The sequence below is a fragment of the Cornus florida genome, unplaced genomic scaffold (genome assembly GCF_030987335.1).
Source record: "Cornus florida cultivar Cherokee Brave unplaced genomic scaffold, ASM3098733v1 CherokeeBrave_3.0.0_Hap2_Chr03, whole genome shotgun sequence".
Lineage (NCBI taxonomy): Eukaryota > Viridiplantae > Streptophyta > Magnoliopsida > Cornales > Cornaceae > Cornus > Cornus florida.
The window spans coordinates 9,490,157-9,513,895 of NW_026775573.1; the positions used below are offsets into that span (position 1 = coordinate 9,490,157).

The following is a 23,739-nucleotide window of genomic DNA, read 5'->3' on the forward strand; positions in this document are numbered from 1 at the left end:
ATGGCGACACAGTGGAAGATAGAGAAGGTTCTTGGCAGTGGAACGTACGGTATTGTGTACCTTGCAACCTTCCCTACCCTTCCACCCATCGCCATTAAATCATCGGTTTTCTCAAAATCGGCCTCGCTGCAACGAGAAAAAATCATTCTACAGATTCTGAAAGGTTGTCCGGAGATCATTCGTTGTTTTGGATTCGAGGAGATGATTGCAAAAGATGAAAAATATTACAATCTTTTCCTGGAATATGCACCGGGAGGCACCTTGGAAGACCTGATCAAGAAACGCGGCGGCAAGTTGTCAGAACCAGAAGTTAGGGTTTACAGCCGAATGATCCTTAAAGGACTGCATTACATTCATGAGAAAGGGTTTGTTCACTGTGATATCAAGCCCGCTAATATCCTTGTGTTTCCTACATCATCAGTACCATGTCGATGTGGGGTCGAAAATAATCTTGTTAAGATAGCTGATTTTGGACTGGCGAAGAGGGCTGGAAAGGGTGATATATATGTGAGTGGTGGGCTTGATGATTATCGAGGGACACCTCTCTACACATCGCCGGAGTCAGTTGCATTAGGCTTGAATGAAGCACCAATGGACATTTGGTCTCTCGGCTGCGTTATGGTGGAGATGCTCACCGGAAAGCCGGTATGGAGTAATATTGATGGAGATTTGAATGATCTGCTCTTTGAGATTGGTTTCGGAGGAGAAGAAGAGCCGGAGATACCAGAGGGATTTTCTGCCAACGCCACCGACTTCTTGATAAGGTGTCTAGTGAGGGAGCCAAGTGAGAGATGGACTGCAAAGATGCTCTTAAATCATCCATTTATGGTTGAACACCAGCCACTGCCATCATCTTTGAAAAAAGCTTCTAAACTTGTTCAACTCCATCCCTTCAACAACCGGCACGACGCAGAGTTGATCAGTTCTCTTTTAATCAATCAACAGCTAAAGGGTGTTCATGCAGTTGCCCCAAGCTAGGGTTTTGGACTGAATTGATTTTTAGTTTCATGTTGTATACTAATGTGTATACTTAGATTCTTTCAAACGTACATGTATATAATTAATCTGTTTGATTAAAGTTGTTCGATCAGCACAGTGATCAATTTTCTCTGTTCATAAACTTTAAAATGAAGAAGTAAATGGTGTTTCCAATCACAATTTTCTTTTGGGTTATGGATTGAATTGATTTTTATCATGTGTATTTGATGTACATTATTTGATCTCGTTCAATGTTGTGATCATGATCGGTTTGAAAGTAGCTGCAAAACACTACTACTGCATGTATTCAAGATTAATGTGGCAAAAGGTTAATAATGGAATGGAAAAGAATTTTAATTCTGATGGTATCGATCAAAAAAACGCTGAATGAGATACATATTTTGTGCCTTGCACAAAACTATGCTGAGAATGCATAGTGGTTTAAGTGTTCAGATCCCAATTTTCTCGAGTTATGGATTGAATTTTTATTATGGAACTAGCAAGTACACTTGATCTCTTACAATAAATAAATAAATATATATATATATATATATATATATATACACTAATCTGATTGATCAATCTCTATTTAATAATGAAGTCATCAAATGACTTCAGCCACATATTTAATTTAATTTACGTCACTATGGCTTTTGCACTATTTATAGTGTGATAATGAACGTGTTTGGCAGTAGCTGCAGAACACTTCCACAATAAATGCGGCAGAAGCTAGGTTTTTAGTGAACTAAATTATAATATGAATCATTTTACTAATTTAACCATAATAGAGAGGTGACATAAATTTGACAATAATGCATATACGGAATACGAAAAAATACAAGTTATGGGTAATACAACTGATAAGAAGACTGGCCAGTAAACATAAATCATTTGAAAACTTTTAGTCACTATTCATATCTTATTTCTTCTTGCTGTTTTTTCTTCCAATGGTTGTCCGTCATCTTTAAACTTCATTGATCACAAATCCGCACCAGAAGAGGTGATACTGATTATGCTTTGAATTTCCTTATTCTGATGCACTTGCCATTGTGTGCGATGAGAACCTTCTGCATTCCAACAGCCAAGCACCTGATCGGAGGTCGACAAGTTCCAGGAATGAGATCAATGGGGGCATCTGCTGCACTAGCTTCCGTTCAGTGACTCCATACACACCTTTTACTTCCATACAAAATGCACCATGGATATACTTCACCCGTGTTCTCATCCAATACATGAACCACACCATCTATTCCACCAGTAACTAATGTTGTTGATCTATCAATTTGCAGGTGATGCATAGAATATAAAACATTGCGTCTCCCAAAGATTTCTCATTGTCCGGCAATGTAACGGAACAAGGTCAACTTGCCAAATTTACAACTCATCCAGCATAACAATCATCAAGAAACTTCAGAAACTATCAGACAGCAAAGACTTGAATAAAATTAGCTAGAATTTACCAAGTTCAGATAAGCATATTACTAAATTTCGCTTTCTATGAGCAATGAAGATTAATCTTAAGGCTAACACCTTGATTGCATGTTTAAATACCTCCTCAGTCCCCACAAAAACAATTTCCTCAACGCTTAGTCATTGTAAATATTAGGCAATAGAGGATAAATCAAATATACTGCTTATTTAGCATAGTTTCATTTTCAGAATTAGCAATAATATGCATCTAGGCATTAGTTTGAGATAATGGTTTTGCAACAAAATTAGCTCTTAAGAGAACTCGATTCCATGAAATAGCATGCATAGTTTTTATCAGTTAAGCATACCTAAGGTCCAACAAGAAGCATATCCTGCAGTTGATCCATCAAACAGTAAATGAGAAGAAGAGTTGAAATACAAGGTCCTAATGCCCTGTAACGAGAAGTTGAAAAACAAATCATACCATGTTATCACAATATACAATGCCTTCATATGTTTTAGCAAATACCCAGCTACAACCAGATATCCATCCCACAATATAGATTTACAAGAAACACCAAAAATCTACAAAACCTTATTGTAAAGGAACTCTAGACTTTTATCGATTGATGAAGAATGTTAAATATTCAATATGAACAGAAGAATATATACTAGATTTGAGGAAGCGATTCATCACAAATATATTATTTACCAAAAAAAAAAAACACACACACACACCCACACACATCAGAAATAAATAAACAAATATAAATTTTATTATATAAACATAACAGGACGATGAAAACATGGCAACTCCGCAAGCCCAACCGATGCAACTCTTGAGCAATGCCTAAATGAAGCAAGAAAGAGAAGAAATATTCCCTCTAACGTGTATAAGAGGTATCAAATATTGGTCCCAAGGTCAAAAAATGTGCTATATTGGGTGTGTTTGCACTGTGTCCACTATTTTTATAACCACAAATAGGGGAAAAGAGAGAGAAAACTAGCCATATCATGACTGGTAAGAATCAAAGACTGCCAACTAAATTTTAGAAGCCAGAAGTGGTGCTTCTTTGATTGTTCATCAAGGAGCCACTTTTACCCGCTACAAGTCCTTTGTGTGTGTGGGGTTTAAGTTATAGCTGGTGCATCGAGTTAGTATCCCTTCCTTTAATTTCCTTGGAAAATTTCCTCATCTGCATGCTTCGTGTCATCGATTTCTACATATAGGATTCTTCTCTTTCTTATTTAAAGATGCAAAACTCCACAGATCTATATAATTTATCTATTTTTTTGTATTTTTTTACAAATGCCCGGAATAGATATTCACTTCAAAAAACAAAACTACATACTGTTGTAAAAAATATTAATTGCCTTCTTAATTGAATTTGAATTCTTTCAAAGCTTCTAGTTTTCACTTGAATGTGAATTCATAATGCTGGCAACTGGGAAGAAATGGCATACAATATGAGATGGAGGAAAGGGTACATATTATGCGTGTGTGTGTATATTTGAAACAAAGTATAAGCATAGCAGATATGCAATTACAATTAAAACTATCACAGAGAAGGAATGTCATAAAACCGGCTGAATCACTTGACCTTAGGGTAGCTACCCGCTGACCAGTTGAAAGACCTTATATTGTGATACCACCAGTTGAGGAACCACTAATAATCAACCGATCATCACTCAATGATGAGCATGTCACTGGCCCAAGATGCATTCTGCAAAAAGGAATATGTGCAGTACATTAAACTGATTATGTAAAAATCATGGAACAAATTGCTTCCCACCTTACCTCTTATCAAGATTAAAGAACAAAACAAATTCTCTTAATCCAATACTGTCATACAAGAAAGATGTGTCCAGTGACAGACCCAGAGAATTATATGAGAGGGGGCGCCTTGAACAACGTACCATCAGAAATTTTGAGGAGGCATTTTTAAGATTTTCATAAATTTTATAGGTAATTTAAATAAATAAATAAATATCAGTGGGGTCGGCTGTCCCCACTGAGTTCTTCATAAGTCAGTCACTGGATGTGTCTAAACATGCCAAAAATGGCATGAATGAAACAACAGTTTATGCGACAGGGAAACACATATAAGGAACCTTTATTTGGGTGTGTTGCAGGAATACGCCTGTAGTCTGAGCATTTAAATGCATTTGTAAAGCTTAATACATAGTATTTCTGCTTCAGAGTAAACCACCTTCAGTTGTGGTGTTCTAGGTCTACCCACTTCAGCTTGTTACATGCACAGAGAAAGAATATATACATTGAACCCACTTTGAGTGAATAATTGCAGTCATGAGTAAAAATTATAAGAACCACGGGAAGTGTTGGCCTTAATAATATTATCATTTGTGCTGCCATAAGTCCTGGTCATTTAAATGTGTCTGTTTACCTCAAGATAAAAGCCAATTGCGAGTTCCACATAGCCAATTTGCAAAAGAGCAATTCAACTTAAATGTCATGGAATTTATATTCCAATACAACTGAAAATTGTTGAAGGTAAACGACAAAAAGGCCGGCCAAAACTTACAAGGGATAAAGTAACTAAAAAATATTTTAGAATATTAAATCTTAAGAAGAAACATAGTGTATAATAGGAAAAATTGGAAAAGGAGAATTCATGTGGCCAACCCCATTCACATGGGATAAAAGGCAAGGATGACAATGATGATGCTGATACAACTGAAATTGCTGAAAAAATGAAGTCTGACCAAGCCGAACCACTCTTTTCCCTCATCTTCACCTACATATCGCCCAACCACTTGAAAGAGAAATCAGTTATAAGTTACAACAGTACTAGAGGAACTACGAGGACAACAACTGGGACAATTGCATACCATCTTATCTTTGAAAATTTGTACTTCAGTTTATGAAAATTTCCTTAAAGTTGCTGGTGTTCATGTATTTTCTTTTAATAACTATAATTGACCAGTGGGGCCTCCACTTATCAGAAGACATAGAGTTGAACACTTATCAAAAGGTAAATAGGGTTGAAAATGACCTAAGAGATACGAGTGATTGGAGAAGAAAAGTGGGTTCAGGTTTTTGTTGATATCTTGGGGTGACTCATCATCCAATTACCCCGTGAATAATTCCCTTAAAACACAAAAATCAAAAAGTAACGCAATTTTGTATGATTAATTTCTATTTGATTGTAGGGTCTACCTCACTTTGCTACGCGTAGTTAGCAATCTACAATTCCATTAAGGTCATTAGGCACAGCGCTTTGAATAGTCATTCCAGTGATGGTTATTCAGTTTCCATCCATTATCGAAGAAATGAATTTTATATGGAATGTGAGACGGATAAGATTGGATAGATCTTTTTTTTAAGTAACAAAGAATCTACCCATTCGTTAGCCAATTTAGACTTTTGGATAGTTTGCAAACTAAGAACGCACACAATCACCAAAAAAACCACGCGCATCATTTCAACCACCTTCGATGAGACTCAAACCAAAGACCCCAAGGAAAATACCTCCAAAGGCCTTACCAATTGAGCTACCCGTGCATTGGACAGATAGCTCAAAGCATTCCTCATCTCTCTCTCTATGTCACAAATCACACACAATTTGTGTGTTACCAACAACCCACCATCGCTCTTAGTATCTTACGATGGATCGCCAATTAAACAGCGTAACCTTCATTTCCCGAAAATTAATAGTTATTATAGAAGATTAAAATGAGAATCAGAATTGACCTTATCGCTGCCAAACTTCTACACACCAGGTTAAAATGTTATCATATGGATGGTTTCTCATAGGAGAAAGGAAAAGCAAAATAAAGCTATTGAATTATACAATTGAAAATCATCCAATTACATGGATTTTGCACATGGAAAATTCTAAAGCCTTTTCCCGAGTTAGATGTGAGGTCCCAAACAACTTCAAAGATTTTCTAAAACCTTTTATTTGCTTTGGAATTTTTTAGGCAATTAAGAGTGTCAGCCTGACTAAGCCCCAGATATACAAAGGCAACAAAGCGACTAAACCCCTGATATATAGATTAAGAGACAAACATGACACCATCTAAAGTCTAACCTGATAGGTTTGTAAATTCTCCAACAGGCTATTCGAGGTATAGACTCAAACAATTAAGACTTTAGACCCAAAAGATATGCTAATGGTATTCTCTTACCAGGATAAACAATATCAGCTTGCTGAGCCACCCAAGTAGGGTGGCATGTTTACTTGAACAAAGAGAATGTGACGCATTTCATCTAACTAGTTTGAAATAGACTGTGCTTTGCCAGAAGCCAAACATTTTGTTGGAACCTCATTGCAACCTGTATTTAGTACAGAGAGGCCAGCAATTTCAAACAGTTTAAATTTTTTCCAGACCAATTTATAGTTTCTCAAACTGAATGGAAAGAATTAATACCCTAAAAAACCATGGGAGTGGAGAAAGACACAAGCTGAGGGACTGACAAGTTCCCATGGAAACACCACCTGGTATAACCTCTCCTTTCCAAATGGGAGGTGAGGGTTGGTTCGAGCCCATAGCTCATTTTACCAAACTAGGGAGAAAAAAAAAGAACCACCATCCCACAAAAACAAAAACAAAAAATGACCTGCCAGTTTGCTGGGTTACGGAAAACAACTATTCCTGCTCAGATGGTCAGATGATTTCCCTGCACTATATTAGCCACCCTTTACATGGATATGGAAGAAATATAGAATGTCTGCTGGGGAGGGAGGGGTGTACAGTGAGTTTCCAGAGGTGGCGTTATCCGGATGATGGTAACCCCATCAAGATTTTCACAATTGATCATTTAAATTTTGGCTTGGAAATAGGTAGACTATAGAATTCACTCCAACAGAAAACTTGCATATCAGGATTGAATAAAGAATGTCTGGGAGAGGGAGGGGTGTACAGTGAGTTTCCCATGACGATTTGGCAATCTGGATCATACAGGCCCTAGAGGCCAAAGAAAGCAGAAAAGTATAGCTTCTTCCTCCTAAGATTTGGGATTTAGTACAAGGTAAACCTCTGTCCAACCTTCCCTTTGCCCTTTTTGCTCGGATCAGCAAAAAATCCATAAAACACATTTTTCTGCTGTCCTTGGACCATAAAAAGCTAGTATGACTAATGTCTTCACAGCTTAGCATCTCATACTACTTCCATATTTTATGCACTTCAATAGATGTCATTCACACCTTCAGTGAAAATAGCATGCCATAGAGTATCTTCAAATACTTAAATACAAACAGCATTTTGCATCATATCAATTGCACAACATCAAAATACCAAAATAATTCAAACTTAATATTCAATTGCATAGTTAAAATATAATCATTAATACTGAATTGTTGTGCGGCAAATCAGATTATTAAAAAAAAACTAGAAAAGTAAAATACTTTATAATCAGTCATAGGACTCATAACTAACCAATAAGTGAGCACCTTGTAGACACTAAAATTTTGAATTTGGCTCATCACCATCCGATTGGTCAATAAGTCAAAATCTCTCGACCAACTCAAAGTCTACAAATGTAGATCCTGGACACATGGCAAAATCTCAAGGTTCGAGTTTTTCATGGAAAGTTTGATAAATCAAATTCGAATTTATTTCCAAATAAAGAGACAAATATCTTTTGATTTTGGAAATTTAGAGCAATCATTAGGCAGTTTCCAAATTAAACCCTCCACCCTTTGCCTATAAATACAAGGCCACCGAACCTTTTTTTTTTTTTTTTTTTTTTTTTTTGGGTGGGGGGGGGGGCGGGGCGGGGGTGTTAACACACATACTAAGTAACTGATGAAACTCATTGAAATCCAACATTCGAAGTTCTAAAGCCGAAGAACAACAAGCTTGCCACTCTTGTGCCGTTTCTTCTTTGAAGACCTTCATTACATTGTTGGACATCATCTTTACGAGCCCAAATCCGTTCAAGTCTTCTTCAATCTTGAACAACTTTCAATAATCCTTTCAACATCAAGCTCTTTGCAGACCTTGCACCAGATATTCCAAGGAGATTTAATGAGAGGAAGACTCTTTGTTGTAAAAGAATCAATCACTGAAAATTGTATCCATTTCTTGATTATTACTGTCCATGTGTTTGGTCCTAGATTTGGGACTCGAAATTTGTGTGTACAAACCTACTGTTCCCACTGGGACATGCCATGCCCGAAAATCTAGGAACGAAAATGATGAACAAATAATTAATAAAATTAATTTTAGAAAATGGCAATTCTCTATGGTCAATTCTTGTACCATCAGGAATCTTCCTCTAATTCAATCTCCTTGATGTTCGGAGTAAGGGGAGCTTGATCTTGAACCGGTGGTGATGAGCTATCCTCAAATCTTTGAAATTGAAGAAGGCTTAACTGAATTTCCTGTCTAGGGCAGACGAAGCTTCATCTCAAACGGTGGGTCGAAGATCTTGAAAGAAAAACGACATTTATGTGGCGTGCTTGTTCTTCTCCATCTTCAAATTCTTCGAGTGTAGAAGGTATTTAAAGAAGAATGACACCAGCGTGGCGTGCAGCGCGCTTGTTGTTCTTCTTCTTCAGAAGCTTAAGTGTTGAAGGTCTTCGAAGAACGGCACTTGTGTGACATACTTGTTATTCGTTTTCAAAACTTCCCAAGTGTTGGATGAGTCAGAGCTTTGGCAAAGCTTCAGCGGTCTCTTTTTTTTTTTTAACTGTGTTTTTCCAGAAATACTTATAAAAAATAAAAAATAAAAAAAACTGTGTTTTTCCAGAAAGTGTTGAGTGGCCTTGTATAGTTGTATTTATAGGCCCTTGAGTGTTTAATTTGAAAATTCACCATGATTGCTCTAAATTTCCAAAATCAAGAGATTTTGTCTCGGTTTATTTGGAAATAAATTTGCATTTTAACTTGATTTATCAAACTTTCCATGAAAAGCTTAAACCTTGACATTTTGCCATGTGTCCATTGTGGGACCCGCATTCGTAGACTTTGACTTGATCAAGCGATTTTGACTCACTTACCAATCGGACGATGATGAGTCAATCTCAAAATTTTATGCTTCGTTTGGTTGGAGGGATAGAATAATGGTTGGAAGGGAGAGAAGGAATGATGGATAAAGCATCCTTAAGGAAGGGAAGGGAATGGAAGGTGTCTCCCTTACTTTTTGTTTGGTTGAATGGAAGGGATAGTAGAAAGGATGGATGGGGTGACACCTTTTTCTCTTTTTTTTTGGTTAGGTTGGAAGAAAGCAAATGAATTTTTTTTACATTTTGCAAATATACCCTTTTTTTTAAGTGCCAATATATACCTTTATTATGGATTTAACAAGTGATTTTGAAAGTAATTAACTGTTAAAATTGGTATAGCATATTTGTAGGGTAACTTTTCCTTATTTCCATCCTCTCTTCCGCCCATTTTTGGATAGATGATTTTTTTATCGAAAGCCATGGGTTAGATGCTTCATCCCTTCTTGCTTACTCCTCCCTCTCTTCCCTTCTTTTCAACCAAACAAAGCAAAATCTTCTATCCCTCCTCTTTTCTATCCTTCCTCAATCCTTCTTTCCGACCAAACATAGAATTAGTGTCCATACACCTACTTACAAATTACAAGAAGGTCTAGAAAAATTATATTATCATCAATGATAAGACTCATAACTCACTAATAAGTGACCCCTACTTACAAATTACAATAGAATCTAGAAGGGATTATTTTTATGAAAACTCCAGTCCTACAATCAAATGCAAAATAACTCCAACCCTGGAAAAAAAAATTCTAAACTCTTTGAATCCCAAAAGAAAGAAAAAAAAAAATCAACTAATGAATGCCAGGCTTGCCAGCAAAGCAATGATAAACAAATTCCAGGAGTAGACCTCACCATAAATCACTTTCTCCCAGACATCTTCCTCAATAAGATTCTTAACCCCAAATTGGACTTCCAATGTTATTGTGTTACTATATTCCTTTTGCTCCAAAATCTATTTGAAGAAAAAAATTGTTCGAAATTTACAGTGCCAATATCACTGTAAATTTCTTTTTGTTTTTTCGTTTTTGTTTTTCCTTTTCAAAAAGTGAGACAAAAAAATTCTGAACTTACATACTCATGGATTTTTTGTTTATAGTCACCCTTTATAAAACAGATCCTATTACAACTCCATATATAGGCCCTGTCAACCAAATCCTTGAAGGATTTGTACTATTGGATATCAAAACCGCATCAAAGATTCACTTCCAACCATAATGTAATACTTGGGCAATATTTCCACATTGCATGGCACATAAGTTCTATAAAGTTTAGCATTCGTCCTGCTGCTTCTGCCCAAATAGCCCGAACGGTTCCAAATAAAGAGTCCAATTATGTACACTTGGTCTACTAGGCAGGAAGTATCACGCCACTGTCCTAAAATCTGAACCACCACATGTGTGGCACATGTCCACAGTTTGTCTAGTGATATAGAAGCATAGAATCACAGATATTTTGCCAAATGAAAGCCCTAAGAGGTAATCAATCACACATGATTTCAAAATCACAAAGCCATCCAACATAAAACAAATAAATCACTAATTCATTCCAAAGAACTCAATTTAAGACAAATAAAAATCACATAATTCAAAAATCACGTCCATAAATTATTGAATACCAAACCGTAAGCACAAACATTTATCAAAATTCCCAATTTCTACTTTGCTTCCACTTGCTACTTATACAATAAGAACAATAGCAATCCGAAAAAAACAAATTTAAACCATAACCCCAAATTACCTCTCACCATCACTCTGCCGATGCCGCCACCGTCTTAGACTCCGCTTTTGCATGGCCACTCTTCGCCTCACCGGAGCAACATCCACCACCATGGTGGTGGTGGTGGTGGTGGTGCTTGCCATTCAGCTGCTTCCTCATATCATAGGCATCCTCACCATCCGCATAGTACTTCGCCTCAACATCATGAATCTTGTAACCCAAAGTTTCCGTATACAGATTAAACGCCGCCCGATTGCTCTTCCTCACGTGCAGCAACACGTAATCGGCACCGAACACCTGTTCCATGGCGTTTTGTGCGGCGGTCATGAGCTTGGTGGCGAGACCGAGTTTGCGGTGGGTTCGGAGGACGGCGAGGGAGGTGATGTGGCCGTGACTCTCGGAGCTCTCTTCCTCCATCTTGGCCAGCACGTAGCCCACGATCTTGCCGCCGTAGTCTTCGGCAACGTATAGGAGCTGAGGCCACGATAGTATGTGATAGAAGTAGTATTTCATTTGGTAGTTCTCTGGGAGGCAGAAGAGGTTGCATGCTTGCATCGCCAAGAGGTCGTCTATGGTGGCTTTGCGTATGCACACCATGGTTGCTTGTGTTCCTACGGTTAGGGTTTGCTCTTTGTTGCAGAGAAGAGTTTGTGCACACGCGATGGTGGTGTTGAGTCGATGGACTAGGCTCGGACAATTGGACTTTTAATGGGCTAAGAATCGGTATTTCGCTGGGCCTTCTTTGATGAAAATTTGGATAAATTACTAAATGATACCGGATCAATTTGTATGGTCCAATCTAATAACACTCTCCAACTAAAAATTGTGGGGCCCAAAAAAAAAAAAAACAAACCTAAAAATTGTGGAGTCATTAAAATACAAAATAAACAAGAATTTTTAGGGACTGAATTGGACCACCATGGGGCTTATGGTGTTAGGTATCTAATAATTTATTAAAAATTTGGAGAGAGAGTGAAGAAATTATTATATGTCATTGGGTCTCACTAATTATGTGCTTACAATTTTGTATCAATTTTTTACTTGCATGTTATGTATTTACGTGTAAGTAAATGTGTCAATTTTATATTAACTTTTTACTTGTATGTTAAGTACTTATATATAAGTAAATGTGTCTGTTTGTCTCCGAGTCTCAACTAATTATGTGCTTACACGTAAGTAAATATGTCAATTTTGTATCAACATTTAGCTTGTATGTTATGTACTTACACATAAGTAAATGCATCAATTTTGTATCAACTTTTTGCTTGCATATCAGTCATTGATGGGGCCCGTAACCATGAAATAATTTCTCTTGAGTTTGTGCCTGTGAAATTTATATATATGTGCAGCATGCAAAAAAAAACCTCGTCAACTAGTTGTGCTCTTAACATGTCTCTATTATGAGAAGAGCCATGTGCTCTCCTGTTTTAATCATTGAATGAAACAGTTTTTTGAGATGTATGAAAAATCAAATCAATTATTTAATGCATCTAAAAAATAAAAATAAAAAGAGTTTATGGCTCTTCCCAAGAGAGATCTCTCTTAAGAGCATTACTCAAAAATAAATTTTAGCCCTAAAAGTTAATGGTGCAGACAAATTAATGATATGTTCGGTTTGATGGATTGAGGAATAATAAAAGAGAGAATAGATAGAAGAAGTTTTCCTTGTTTTGTTGTAGACAGAAGAAGCAACTATAGATAAAGCATTTTACCTCAAAAAAAAAAAAAAAAAAAAAAAAAAAAAGTATAGATAAAGCATCCCTCCTAGCCCTAGCCCTAGCCCTAGCCCTAGCCCATGTTTTTGGAAAAAAAATTATCCCTCCAAAATTGGGCCCAAGAGAGGAGGGAAAGAAATAAACTTGCCCTAGAAATATGTAATACCAATCTTAGACTTTTGATTACTTACCAAACAACTTATCAAACTCCAGGAACATTCTCTCACATGTGTAATAAGGGAATATTCATAAAAATAGTATAAAATCTCTCATTCTTCACCTTCTTACCAAAAAAGAAAAAAGAATAAATTGTGCCACCTCATCTCTCATTTCTACCATCCTTATGTTCAACCAAACAAAATGGAAGGAGACACATTCTCTTCTCGATGGATCCTCGTCTATCTTTCCTTCTCTATGCATTCATTTTTTTATTCCATTCAACCAAAATGGAGCACTCACAGTTAAATGTTAAAGGTGTTCAACAGTAAAATAGCCATTAGATGTGACTCTTCTTTTAAATAAAAAATAAAAAAAATTAACCATTTGACAAGATGAGACTCGTGTTGGGTTTTAAATAAATAATCCACATGTAAAAATCAAGAATATTACAATTAATTAAATAAAACATTTAGTCTTTTACCTGATTGATGATTAAATCGCAAATACCTTTGAGAATTCATTAGTGCCCTTTGAGAGATCGGAAGAATAGAGCGTTTTACCCTCTTCTGAAAGTTATCGATACGATAGGTCTGAATAAGGGTTTTAAAACCATTATATATAACAACAACAGGAGAGGACGGCTTCTCTACAAACAAGTATATCTAAGTCTCCGTTCCTATCATGGAAACTTAGATATCAATGATTAGAAATAAATCACACCAAATAAGTTGGAAAACCACAATCTAACGGTATAAAAACCATACTCCCAATTAGACCACCAAATTAGAAAGTACATACCCAATCCATTAAGTATCGATAATTACATTACAATCTTACTTTAGAAAACGTAGTGCATAGGACCATAAAATAATTTTTATTATTTAAATATATATATATATAAATTCCAACAATCTCCCACTTGGTCCATGCACTCTAAGTTTTATAAAATGACACTATGGATTGCAACACACTTTATAAAAGTCGAGTGACCACTCATTTTTTATTTAGAAAACACAATTATCGAAATTTATGGATTGAAACTTTAGAACACTCTCCTCCATAAATTTCCTCAATAGTGGATCATGAATGCGTAGACAAGTAATATATTAGTCTAAACAGTTCCATGGTCTCAAAACTGATTCCATCTAGGAGTTAAGCAAATATAGTGGTTTTACTGTATTTCATGAGATGTGCAAACTGCATGGGGTCTAAACGCACACCTCACTATCCGTCCTGCTTCATACCATCGCAGTATGTCACCTGAACATATTACAGCAAACCGCCAACCTTCTGATCAGTGTGAGGGTTTACTGATATGGAGCCAATCCCATATCTAGCCTAAGCTATCCATCCTACTTCATACCATCGCGGTATGTCACCTGAACATATTACAGCAAACTACCAACCTTCTGTTTAGTGTGAGGGTTTACCGATATCAAGCCAATCCCATATCTAGCCAAGCTATCCTCATAGAGTGTGAAAAAACTCCCACAGGCAAAATTTAATATTTATGTTTGGATTTACCAATGTGGTGTCAATCTCACATCTAATCCAAACAACCTCATGAGTAAAATACCACTCCCAGACAAATCTTATATTTGGATTTACCGATATGGCGTCAATCTCATATCTAGCCCAAACAACCGTATGAGTGAATTATCACTCTCAGACAACCTTTAATAATTATTTTGGATTTATCGATGTGGTGTCAATCTCACATCTAACCCAAACAACCTCATGAGTGAAATATCACTCCAGCCAAACATAATGGCACGTACATAAACCATTATATTAAGATAATAATAATTATGCATCATAACTTTATTTTGGATGCAAATAACTGTCACCATAAGGCGTAAACTGGAGGAAAAATAACTGTCACCACAAGGCGTAAAGAAACTAACTGTAATGTAGCATATATAAAAAAATACCGGACATCATAACATGATGACTCTCGAACACCTATCCGAATCACATGCTTTATAAATACTTTATTATCTCTGGCTGAAGACCTTTAGTGAGAGGACATGTAACAATCTTTCTGTAACCATATGGAAAAATCTTAAAGTCACTTAAACCTTAACTTTCTCATGCTTGAAAATGAATTTTATGTCAATGGGCTTACTACGATTGGTCACCGTTAAAATTTTTCATATACTTAATTAATATAAGCCTTTTGAGAAAGTCCAAATATTTCAGTAGCATGATCTATGTGGATTCTAAAGCCAATGACATACTTTGCATACCCATGTCCTTCATGTCAAAACTTTACATAAAATTCTTAATATTATGTATCACATGAATGTCATTGCTACCTTGCAAAATATCATCAACATATAGGACAAGGAAAACAAAATGACTCCCACTGAACTTGAGGTATATGCATTTATCCATAATATTCTCTTTGAACTTACAATTAGTAACCATTGTATCAAAATTTTGGATACTACTGCTTTAAAACTTACTTAATCCATAACTGAGTGATAATGAAAGAATAACTCTTAAAAAAATCCTTTAATTAAGCTGGAGAAAATTTCAAAGAAATCAACATTTAACTTTTGCTTAAGCACTTGGCCATCAATTTTTGTCTTATATCTACCAGACATCTCAAAATTACCAACTATAGCATACTTCCTAGCTCTAGAAAATCTCCTAAGCTAAACTGGCTTAGGAACTAGATTGGAAACTGAAAGAAATGTTTGCAAAGGAGAAATAACTGAAAGAGTAAGAATATGAGCTTTAACTGAAACCACTAAAGAAAGTGGAATGAAGCCTGGAATAAATAGAATAGATGCTGAAAATAACTTTCTGCAAAAAGAAACTACAATATTTTAAACTCTCACTGGATTCACCACTCTCATTAAATATGCATGACATATTCCAATAATCTTCATAGGTCTACAGAACAGTAAAATCTCGAATTCTTTAATCTTTCAAGATGTCTAATAAAATAATCATTGGTAATGTGAGTATTAAGCTCCTTAATATCTGCATTATATAACTATGTCTCTATAAGATATTCCTACACTTTCTATTTTCTGCAACTTTATTTTGTTCAGGAAAACTAGAAATGGTGTATTGTGGCACAATACTCTACTCTTTAAGTATGTATTAAAAATATTACTATTTACACCCTCCTTATCATTCTCCTATTAAAACTCACCACCTTAGTTTGATCTTAAAACCATAATCTTTATACCAACTACTTTCAACTTTAGTCTAGTAGATTTTACACACATCAAGTGTTTCGGACTTCTGGTGGATTAAGTACACAATCATACCTTGAGAACCAATCAATGAAGACAATGAAATACCTTTGCTGCAAACGAGCTACAATAAAAAATGGACCATAAATGTCAGTATAAATATAGTCTAAAAACTAAATGACCGACTAGCCTCAAAATTGCGTTTCTTAGCATTTGTCCTTTGACACAACCAACGCATAAATTTTGTGGCCTAATAATCTCATCCTTAACCAAGCGTTCAAATTCTTTTGAGAGACATTCCCCAATATCATATGCATAACACAGATGAATCATCTCTGACCAAAACACGATTTTATTCGGATGGTATCAAGTCAATTAAAAAACAAGAAGCAAGTAGGATCACACCCAAATCCATCCACCATGTTTATACCTATATTTTTACCAAGTTAGGCTCAAATATTAATATGGCAATTTTCTTTCTTGCTTTGTTTTCTTTTCACCACAATAACTTTTTCTTTTGATGTCCTTTTATTTCTACAAGATCAACATTTATCATTGCATGATCAATGTTTTTATTCAGTTTAGCCTTATTCACTTTCTTGCCGCCTAGTTTCTTCATGAAACTATTCTTACTATCACCATAAGATAAGCTGACTCAGTTTTAACACCCTTGAGTCGTTTCCATTCAATAACACAAAATGCTAATAGCTAGTTAATGTCACATTTAACTTCTTGTGACTTATAATTCACCTTGAAAAGCTGGAAAAACCTAAGCAGAGAATAGATCACCATGTGGATTAATTAACTTATTAGCAAATATGATCCTCTACTACCTCAGATCATTAACTATCTTGCACATCTTATAGATGTACTCCCTCACTGAACCATTACCATCGTATCTCACTAACATAATCCATGTCAGATAATAGTATTGTAGTTACTTCTTAATACCCATTAACTCTTTCTTGATCAAATCAGAAGCTTCTTGGCAGTATCAAAACTAGAATACCACCCTGAATAGTATCACCAATAGAAGTATAAATTAATTTAATGGCATGGTAGTACCTGTAGTTCACTTTAAAAAATGCAACAACTTTTCTACCTAAGAAGACAATGCACTGGGCATATGGGTTTCTTTCTAAAACAACAGACACGTAGTCCAAGAAATCCAATATAATATTAAAACCTGTCTTCTAGGCTGTATAATTTTAACCATTCAATGGTTCAATCCCTATAAGATATCTTTAAATTGCGGAAGCGATTGTAACCTGAATAAATGTTATATTGAATAACATCACATAAACAACATATAGTAATATATCTCAGTTTTAGGGATTATAACTTTAATTCGTGCTTGGGGTTTTAAGCCGAATTTATCAGGGTGTTTTACTATGTGCAAAACCATTCACCCCGCGGGATCAAATAAAATGCCATCTAAAAATCACCTTTTGGCAGAATTCTAGATTTTATTTTACCCCCAAACCTGCGATCAAATCGCACATAGACCTATTTGATTATACTTGAATTATTACTTAACACTTCCACTACCTTTTGGCGAGAGGGTTATTTAGTTATAATCCAAGTACTCTCAAATATTTTACTCACTTATTCCACACTAAGACATTGATCACCTTTTGGCAAAACAAATGCCCTCATGTAGATAAGTGTACTGTGAGACCTCAATAAGACCAATGTCTTAAAAAAAAAAAATTAAAATAATAATAATAATAACCCCCGTGAGCGTGTCACCTTTTGGCAGGCATCACCCACTTTGGCTACCACATTTGAAACGGTCACTTCACCGTTCTTCTTAAACCCCGAGGAAGAACCTAAACTGTAAAAGTTCCATTTATTTAAGTTAAACAATTTCTTTATAATGCACATAAACTAAACCCAAATATTATGGAACACTTAATTTCACCGTAATATAAATGGCTTTAATACAAATAAAATAAAGCCCCCTCATACATCTTAAGAAATTACAGTAAATAATATAATAATAACATGCACATCAATCAAGATTTAAAAATTTTAATTCTATATATACTTTAATTAAAATAAAATAACTAAACCGTGATGCATGCATATTATATATCCGACAAACAATTTAAAGTACTTTGAATCTTTAAATCAATCAAGTTAATATTGCTTGCTTATGGCATTTAAACCCCCTAGATTTTTCAAGCTAAAGCTGACTTGTATATGTAATACAATCTTAAGAACATAATACCATTTATTATTCACTATTCATGAATAAACCATTTGTTCACAATACTGTCATGCAAACAATTTAATTGATAATAAAATTTCAAAGAAAATTTCTATTCAACTATTCTTTGATATCGATCAACTAATTACTGTATATATATTAGAACTTGAATTGAATATCATATTGATTAAATGTTCAATTAGTTCACCATAGATCAGTCAATCATATCACGTATATTCACATACTGAATATATACCCAAAACAATAAGAAAAATAATTTACGAATTGACATCTCAAATACCATGAAATGAATCATCATATGTGTGTAAAGTAACTTTATATTTGTGAATCTACAAGCTTCACCAATGAGTATCTCATCAAAATCAAATTCTAAATTAGTGTATAGATGCATACATATTTACCATTACATTTAAAGTATTCACTACTCAATTGTGCATAATATAATATTATTTAAAAACTCATGTTCAATAGCCTCATTGCTTCCACACCACTGTATTTATTTATTTTAAAATAATATATATATATATATATATATATATATATATATATATATCTATATTGTGAATACAAAATTATTTAATTGCGCAAGAAATTAGAGAATACAAAATTATTTATATATATATATCTATATTGTGAATACAAAATTATTTAATTGCGCAAGAAATTAGAGAATACAAAATTATTTGATTGCGCAAGAAATTAGAGAATACAAAATTGATCCAAAATAAACCTGATTAAAATAAATAAAGCATTTGTTTCCTTTTCTAACATGGAATCAGCATTGACTTTTCAAATGAGATTGTGAAACTCGTACTCAAACAGGAGGATGAAACATTAGAATTGTATATATGTATCTCGTTCGGCGTGCATGACTTAATAAAGAAACAAATTCTAAATCATTGCATAACAGATTATGGTACATAAGAGCACGTGATTCATTGTATAACAAAGACAGACAAACTGATGAATTGTTTTCCTCGTTCGGCGTGCTTAAGCCATGATATATATACATGATAGCAATTAAAACAAAACTTTTATGTTACATATCCGTGTGAACCAGTATAAACACACATGCAGTTTTTTATTTTTTTTTATTTTTTTTTATTTTTTTTTAGCTTTACATCTAATTGATCACGCACAAAATCGAGGATTTTCAAATCAGCGTGATTCAAAACATTATAAATTAATTTTTACTATTTTTTTTTTTGATTTCTACAAACCCTAACCTGCTCTGATACCAATTATTGAGTTTTAAATAAATAATCCACATGTAGAAATTAAGAATATTACCATTAATTAAATAAAATATTTAGTCTCTTACCCGATTGATGATTAAATCGCAAATACCTTTGAGAATTCATTAGTGCCCTTTGAGAGATCTGAAAAATAGATTTATTTTTTTTTCATTAGCAAGAAACACATACACCTATCCATTTGCTCCTACAATGACTTGAACCCTCGCCATTCATCTACTTTAGAATATAAAAGAGATACTACTAAGGACTACAAGCCTCTTGGTGTTGGGTTGATCACGTAACTATTAGGATACTGTGAGAACACAAGAAAGGTAATTAAGTGAATTTATCCAGTAATTAATTAGGAAACTGTTGATGATCTAAATATTGAAAGGACACTTTTATCTTTTTTGCATGATGATTTTTTAGAAATTTAAATTTTTTCTGAAAAAATTATTTGGGAATGGAGTGACCATTATTCCATAAGTTAGATGTGGAATGAATTCTTATTTGTTGAAATGAATTTTTATTATAAGGGAATAATCATTCCCACTTTAAATTTCATACCAAACAAAGTAATAATTTGAATATTCATTCAATTAAACTAGGAAAATGCTAAACATCACATACTTTTGTGTCATGAAAATAACTTGGCAGGTGATGTGGTAACTTTGTGGTAAATGATATGAAAATTTAACTTTGTGTATTCTGAAAGCGATTTTGTCCATAGTATAATACGTAGCAAAATTGAGAGAAAAAATAGGAAAAATTATTTATGATAAAATCTTAAATTCATAACTCTTTGATGGACGTTTTAGGGGTTAACTCTTTATCTTCAATAAGAATCCTAATTTTCTAAAGCCAAATTTTATGTGTTAATAATTAGATAAATACATACATACATACATACATATATATATATATATGTATATAATCAAAATCATCCGCTCATCTTTTTTGAATTTGTCTGCTTTCTTAAATTATTTTTTTTGGTAAGTTGCTTTCTTAATTTAAATATAACTTAAATATGTTAATATATCAATAAGATGAAAAAGAAAGGGTAATATCTTATCAAATTGAGAGCATATTTATCGTTTAATTAGTGCCACATCATATTCCAAACATATACAATTATGTTGAGATAGCTAATTTTGGAAACTACATGTTTATCGTTTAATTAGTGCCACATCATATTCCAAACATATACAATTATGTTGAGATAGCTAATTTTGGAAACTACATGCTGGGAAGGGTGATCATATGTAACTGATGGTGATGATGTGTTCGGTAATTTTGGACGACTCCTCTTTACACATCTCATGAGTATGTTAAATTAGGGTTGAATGAAGTATATGGTCTCTTGTCTGCGTTATGGTGGATTTGTTTGCTCGAAAATCACGCGAAATGGAATGGTAAAATTATTGGGAGAGGTGGCGCTGTATATTTAACAAGGAGTTTTATTGGTTTCCTCCAATATATCACTCTAAAAATCCACAGTTCACATGTACTCAAAATCCACAGTTCACATGTACTTGTGTATTGTATAGATCTTGGTGTGTACATATATATGTGCGTGTGAAAAAAACAAAACATACCATTTTTCATGGGAATATCTTTATTGCGAGCTGTATGATTGTCAGCCAAATTATATGAAGCAATATACAATGACAAATGTGTGAAGAACACACATGTACATGTACAGAACTAAAAATGGATTGGTATATGATTGTGTTTGTCATGAAAATTAGGGTTGTTACAATGCATACCCTAAAGGGGTGGGTTTTGGGCTGGGTTTGAATGGGTCAGTAGCCCATTCTCAACCCATTAATGACGGGTCATAAATGGGTAAGGGTTCCAATAAACCGGTCAACTTGTTCTAACCGTGAAAGTTATAAGTAGTGAGAATTTGAGTCAGAGCGCACGCAGAGCGTGAGAGCGGAGTCTGCTTGGAGCATGAAAGCAACACCTGTTTAGATTGTACTCAAAACAAAATAAAATCAAGCCTAATGGATAGGGCAACAAAAACAATACCACAGAGTTGCAAAGTTAAAACGGAGTTACAAAAATATTAGGCCCAACAAAACAAAAAACCTAACGAAACAGGCCTCAAGTAACCAAAAACCAGTCCACATACATCAACTAATAGATCTTATATTGATATATTCTTTATTGGCTGTTTATATAAATAGATAGATATAGATATATAAATCGTAATTGCCACCCTGTGAGAGAGAAAGGGTAGGAACAAGAATACGAGGGAGGGAGATGAGGAGAGAGAAAAAAAGAGAGGAGAGACGAGGAGAGAAATAAGAAGAGAGAAATAAGAAGAGAGAAATAACTGAAGAGAGTAATTTAATTTTGGAAAGGGTGGGTTTTAGAAAATTAATCTGTTGTGTAATAATGGAGTCATCAGATATTTTGGTCAATTATTTAAATTAATTCATTAATTGTTGCTTTGAGGTATATTGTGGCTTTGCACAAATGGTATGCAAGGTACCATTCATATGTACCAGTACTGGTGATATACCGTAAGGTTAATAGCAGAATGAACAAGAATATTTAATTCTGCTGAGTTCCTTCTTTTCCCTGAGCCATACAGGAGGTGTTTGTTCTTGTGCTTATGTTGTCGGGACGGGTTTAGCTCTGATACCAATTGTAATAGACCGAGTGTTTCACAATTCGACCCAAAAACTTAAATCAGTACGTAATACAAACACCCAACCATATATACCCAACTACTTCCCCATCCAGATCCAATGTGGGACAAAGAACCCCTTGTGACAACTAGCCAACAAACACAAATCATTTGGAAACTTTTGGTCACTATCCAATCTCGGCTTAAAACCTTTGAATTTGATCCTATCTTATTACTTCTTGCTGTTTTTTTTTTCCCATTGGTGGTAATCTTGGACGGTCAAATCTGAGACTATGTACATGGGTCTAGAAAATTATAAAAGTTAGGATTAATTACAATGACACCCCTTAAGGTTTGTCATAATGACAACCATATACAAGTTGGGTTTTTTTGAACAATGACATCGTTGGTCAGAAATTGAATCCAAACAAGCCCTTAAAAGGTATGAAAAGTCAATATTACCCCTTCAATATTTTATTAATTTAAATTAAAAAATAATCAAAACTCCCAAATGACGTTTTTGCCCTTGGTATGTCATCAGTATATGTCACCACTCCCTTTAACCTCTCAGCTTCTCCATCAGAAACCTAGACACCAACCATACCTCTCAAAACCTAACCCTAACAAATCCACCACCACAACAGAAAAAACAAAGCAATGATCTCTCAAATCCTAACCCTAACAAACCCACCACCACCACAACAGAAAAAACAGAGCAACAAATAACCATAATCTCTTAAATCCTAACCCTAACAAACCCAACCCACGGTCCCTTCCGTCGTCGTTGAACTCTCGAATCCCGCCGCCAACAAAAATTCCGTCGTTGTTGAACCCTTGGATACCGCCGCTGCCGCCACCAAAAAATTTGTCGTCGTTGAACCCTCAGATCTCACCGCTGCCGCCACCAAAAAAATTTGTCATTGTTGAACCCTCAGATCTAGTCGCCGCCGCCACCAAAAATCCTCGTCGTTGAACCCTCGGATCTGGCTGTTGAATCGAGTGGGGAACTTGGACGCATCAAATTGGGCGTCGTCATGCTTAAGGTGAAGGTTGTGGTGGTGTCGACGCCAACTCCGCCTCTGTCGCAGCCACCGTCAAAGTTTAGGACTTTATATATACGTATATATATTGAAGATCTGGTGTTTGAAACTGATGGTATGTGTGTGTATGTGTGTGTCTGTGTGTTGAAGATTTAGGTTTTAAATAATGAAGTGGTGATGATGATGGGTGAGGCATTCACTGCAACAGAGATCGATTTAGATGATATAGGTGGTGTGATAATGGACGTTATTGAGGAGAAGGACAATTTTTGGGATTTTTTTTTAAATTTTTTTAAAATAAGGTCAGAAGAGTAATTTTATTATTTAAATTGATTAATTGATAATTCAAAAGGGCAACAATGTAAATTCCTTAAGTGTCGGAGGTTACAGGTGATAGTTGGGGTGCTTTTGTTAACTTTATTAAACTTGAGAGGATGTCATTGTTCA

The 23,739-nt window shown here is 34.8% G+C and overlaps 2 protein-coding genes across 5 annotated transcripts; one reads left to right on the forward strand and one right to left on the reverse strand.

Moving 5' to 3' along the window:
• LOC132301080 (mitogen-activated protein kinase kinase kinase 20-like) lies at positions 1-978 on the forward strand. Its single transcript, XM_059798369.1, has one exon. The coding sequence runs from the start codon at positions 1-3 to the stop codon at positions 976-978; it is 978 nt and encodes a 325-aa protein (XP_059654352.1).
• Positions 979-1,728: 750 nt separating this feature from the next.
• On the reverse strand, positions 1,729-11,782 carry LOC132299374 (N-terminal acetyltransferase A complex catalytic subunit NAA10-like). Of its 4 annotated transcripts, XR_009480095.1 has the most exons (4): positions 11,094-11,782; positions 3,990-4,112; positions 2,757-2,841; positions 1,729-2,395 (listed from the first exon to the last, which is right to left on the reverse strand). XR_009480095.1 is itself a non-coding variant. In XM_059795927.1 (2 exons), exon 1 carries the CDS (start codon positions 11,667-11,669, stop codon positions 11,103-11,105), a length of 567 nt encoding a protein of 188 aa, XP_059651910.1. In that variant the 5' UTR covers positions 11,670-11,782; the 3' UTR covers positions 1,729-4,112; positions 11,094-11,102. The 4 variants fall into 4 exon arrangements, 1 of the variants encoding a protein (XP_059651910.1); XR_009480093.1 differs by having other exon boundaries at positions 1,729-2,841; XR_009480094.1 differs by having other exon boundaries at positions 2,757-4,112.
• Between the last annotated feature and the right edge of the window lie 11,957 nt (positions 11,783-23,739).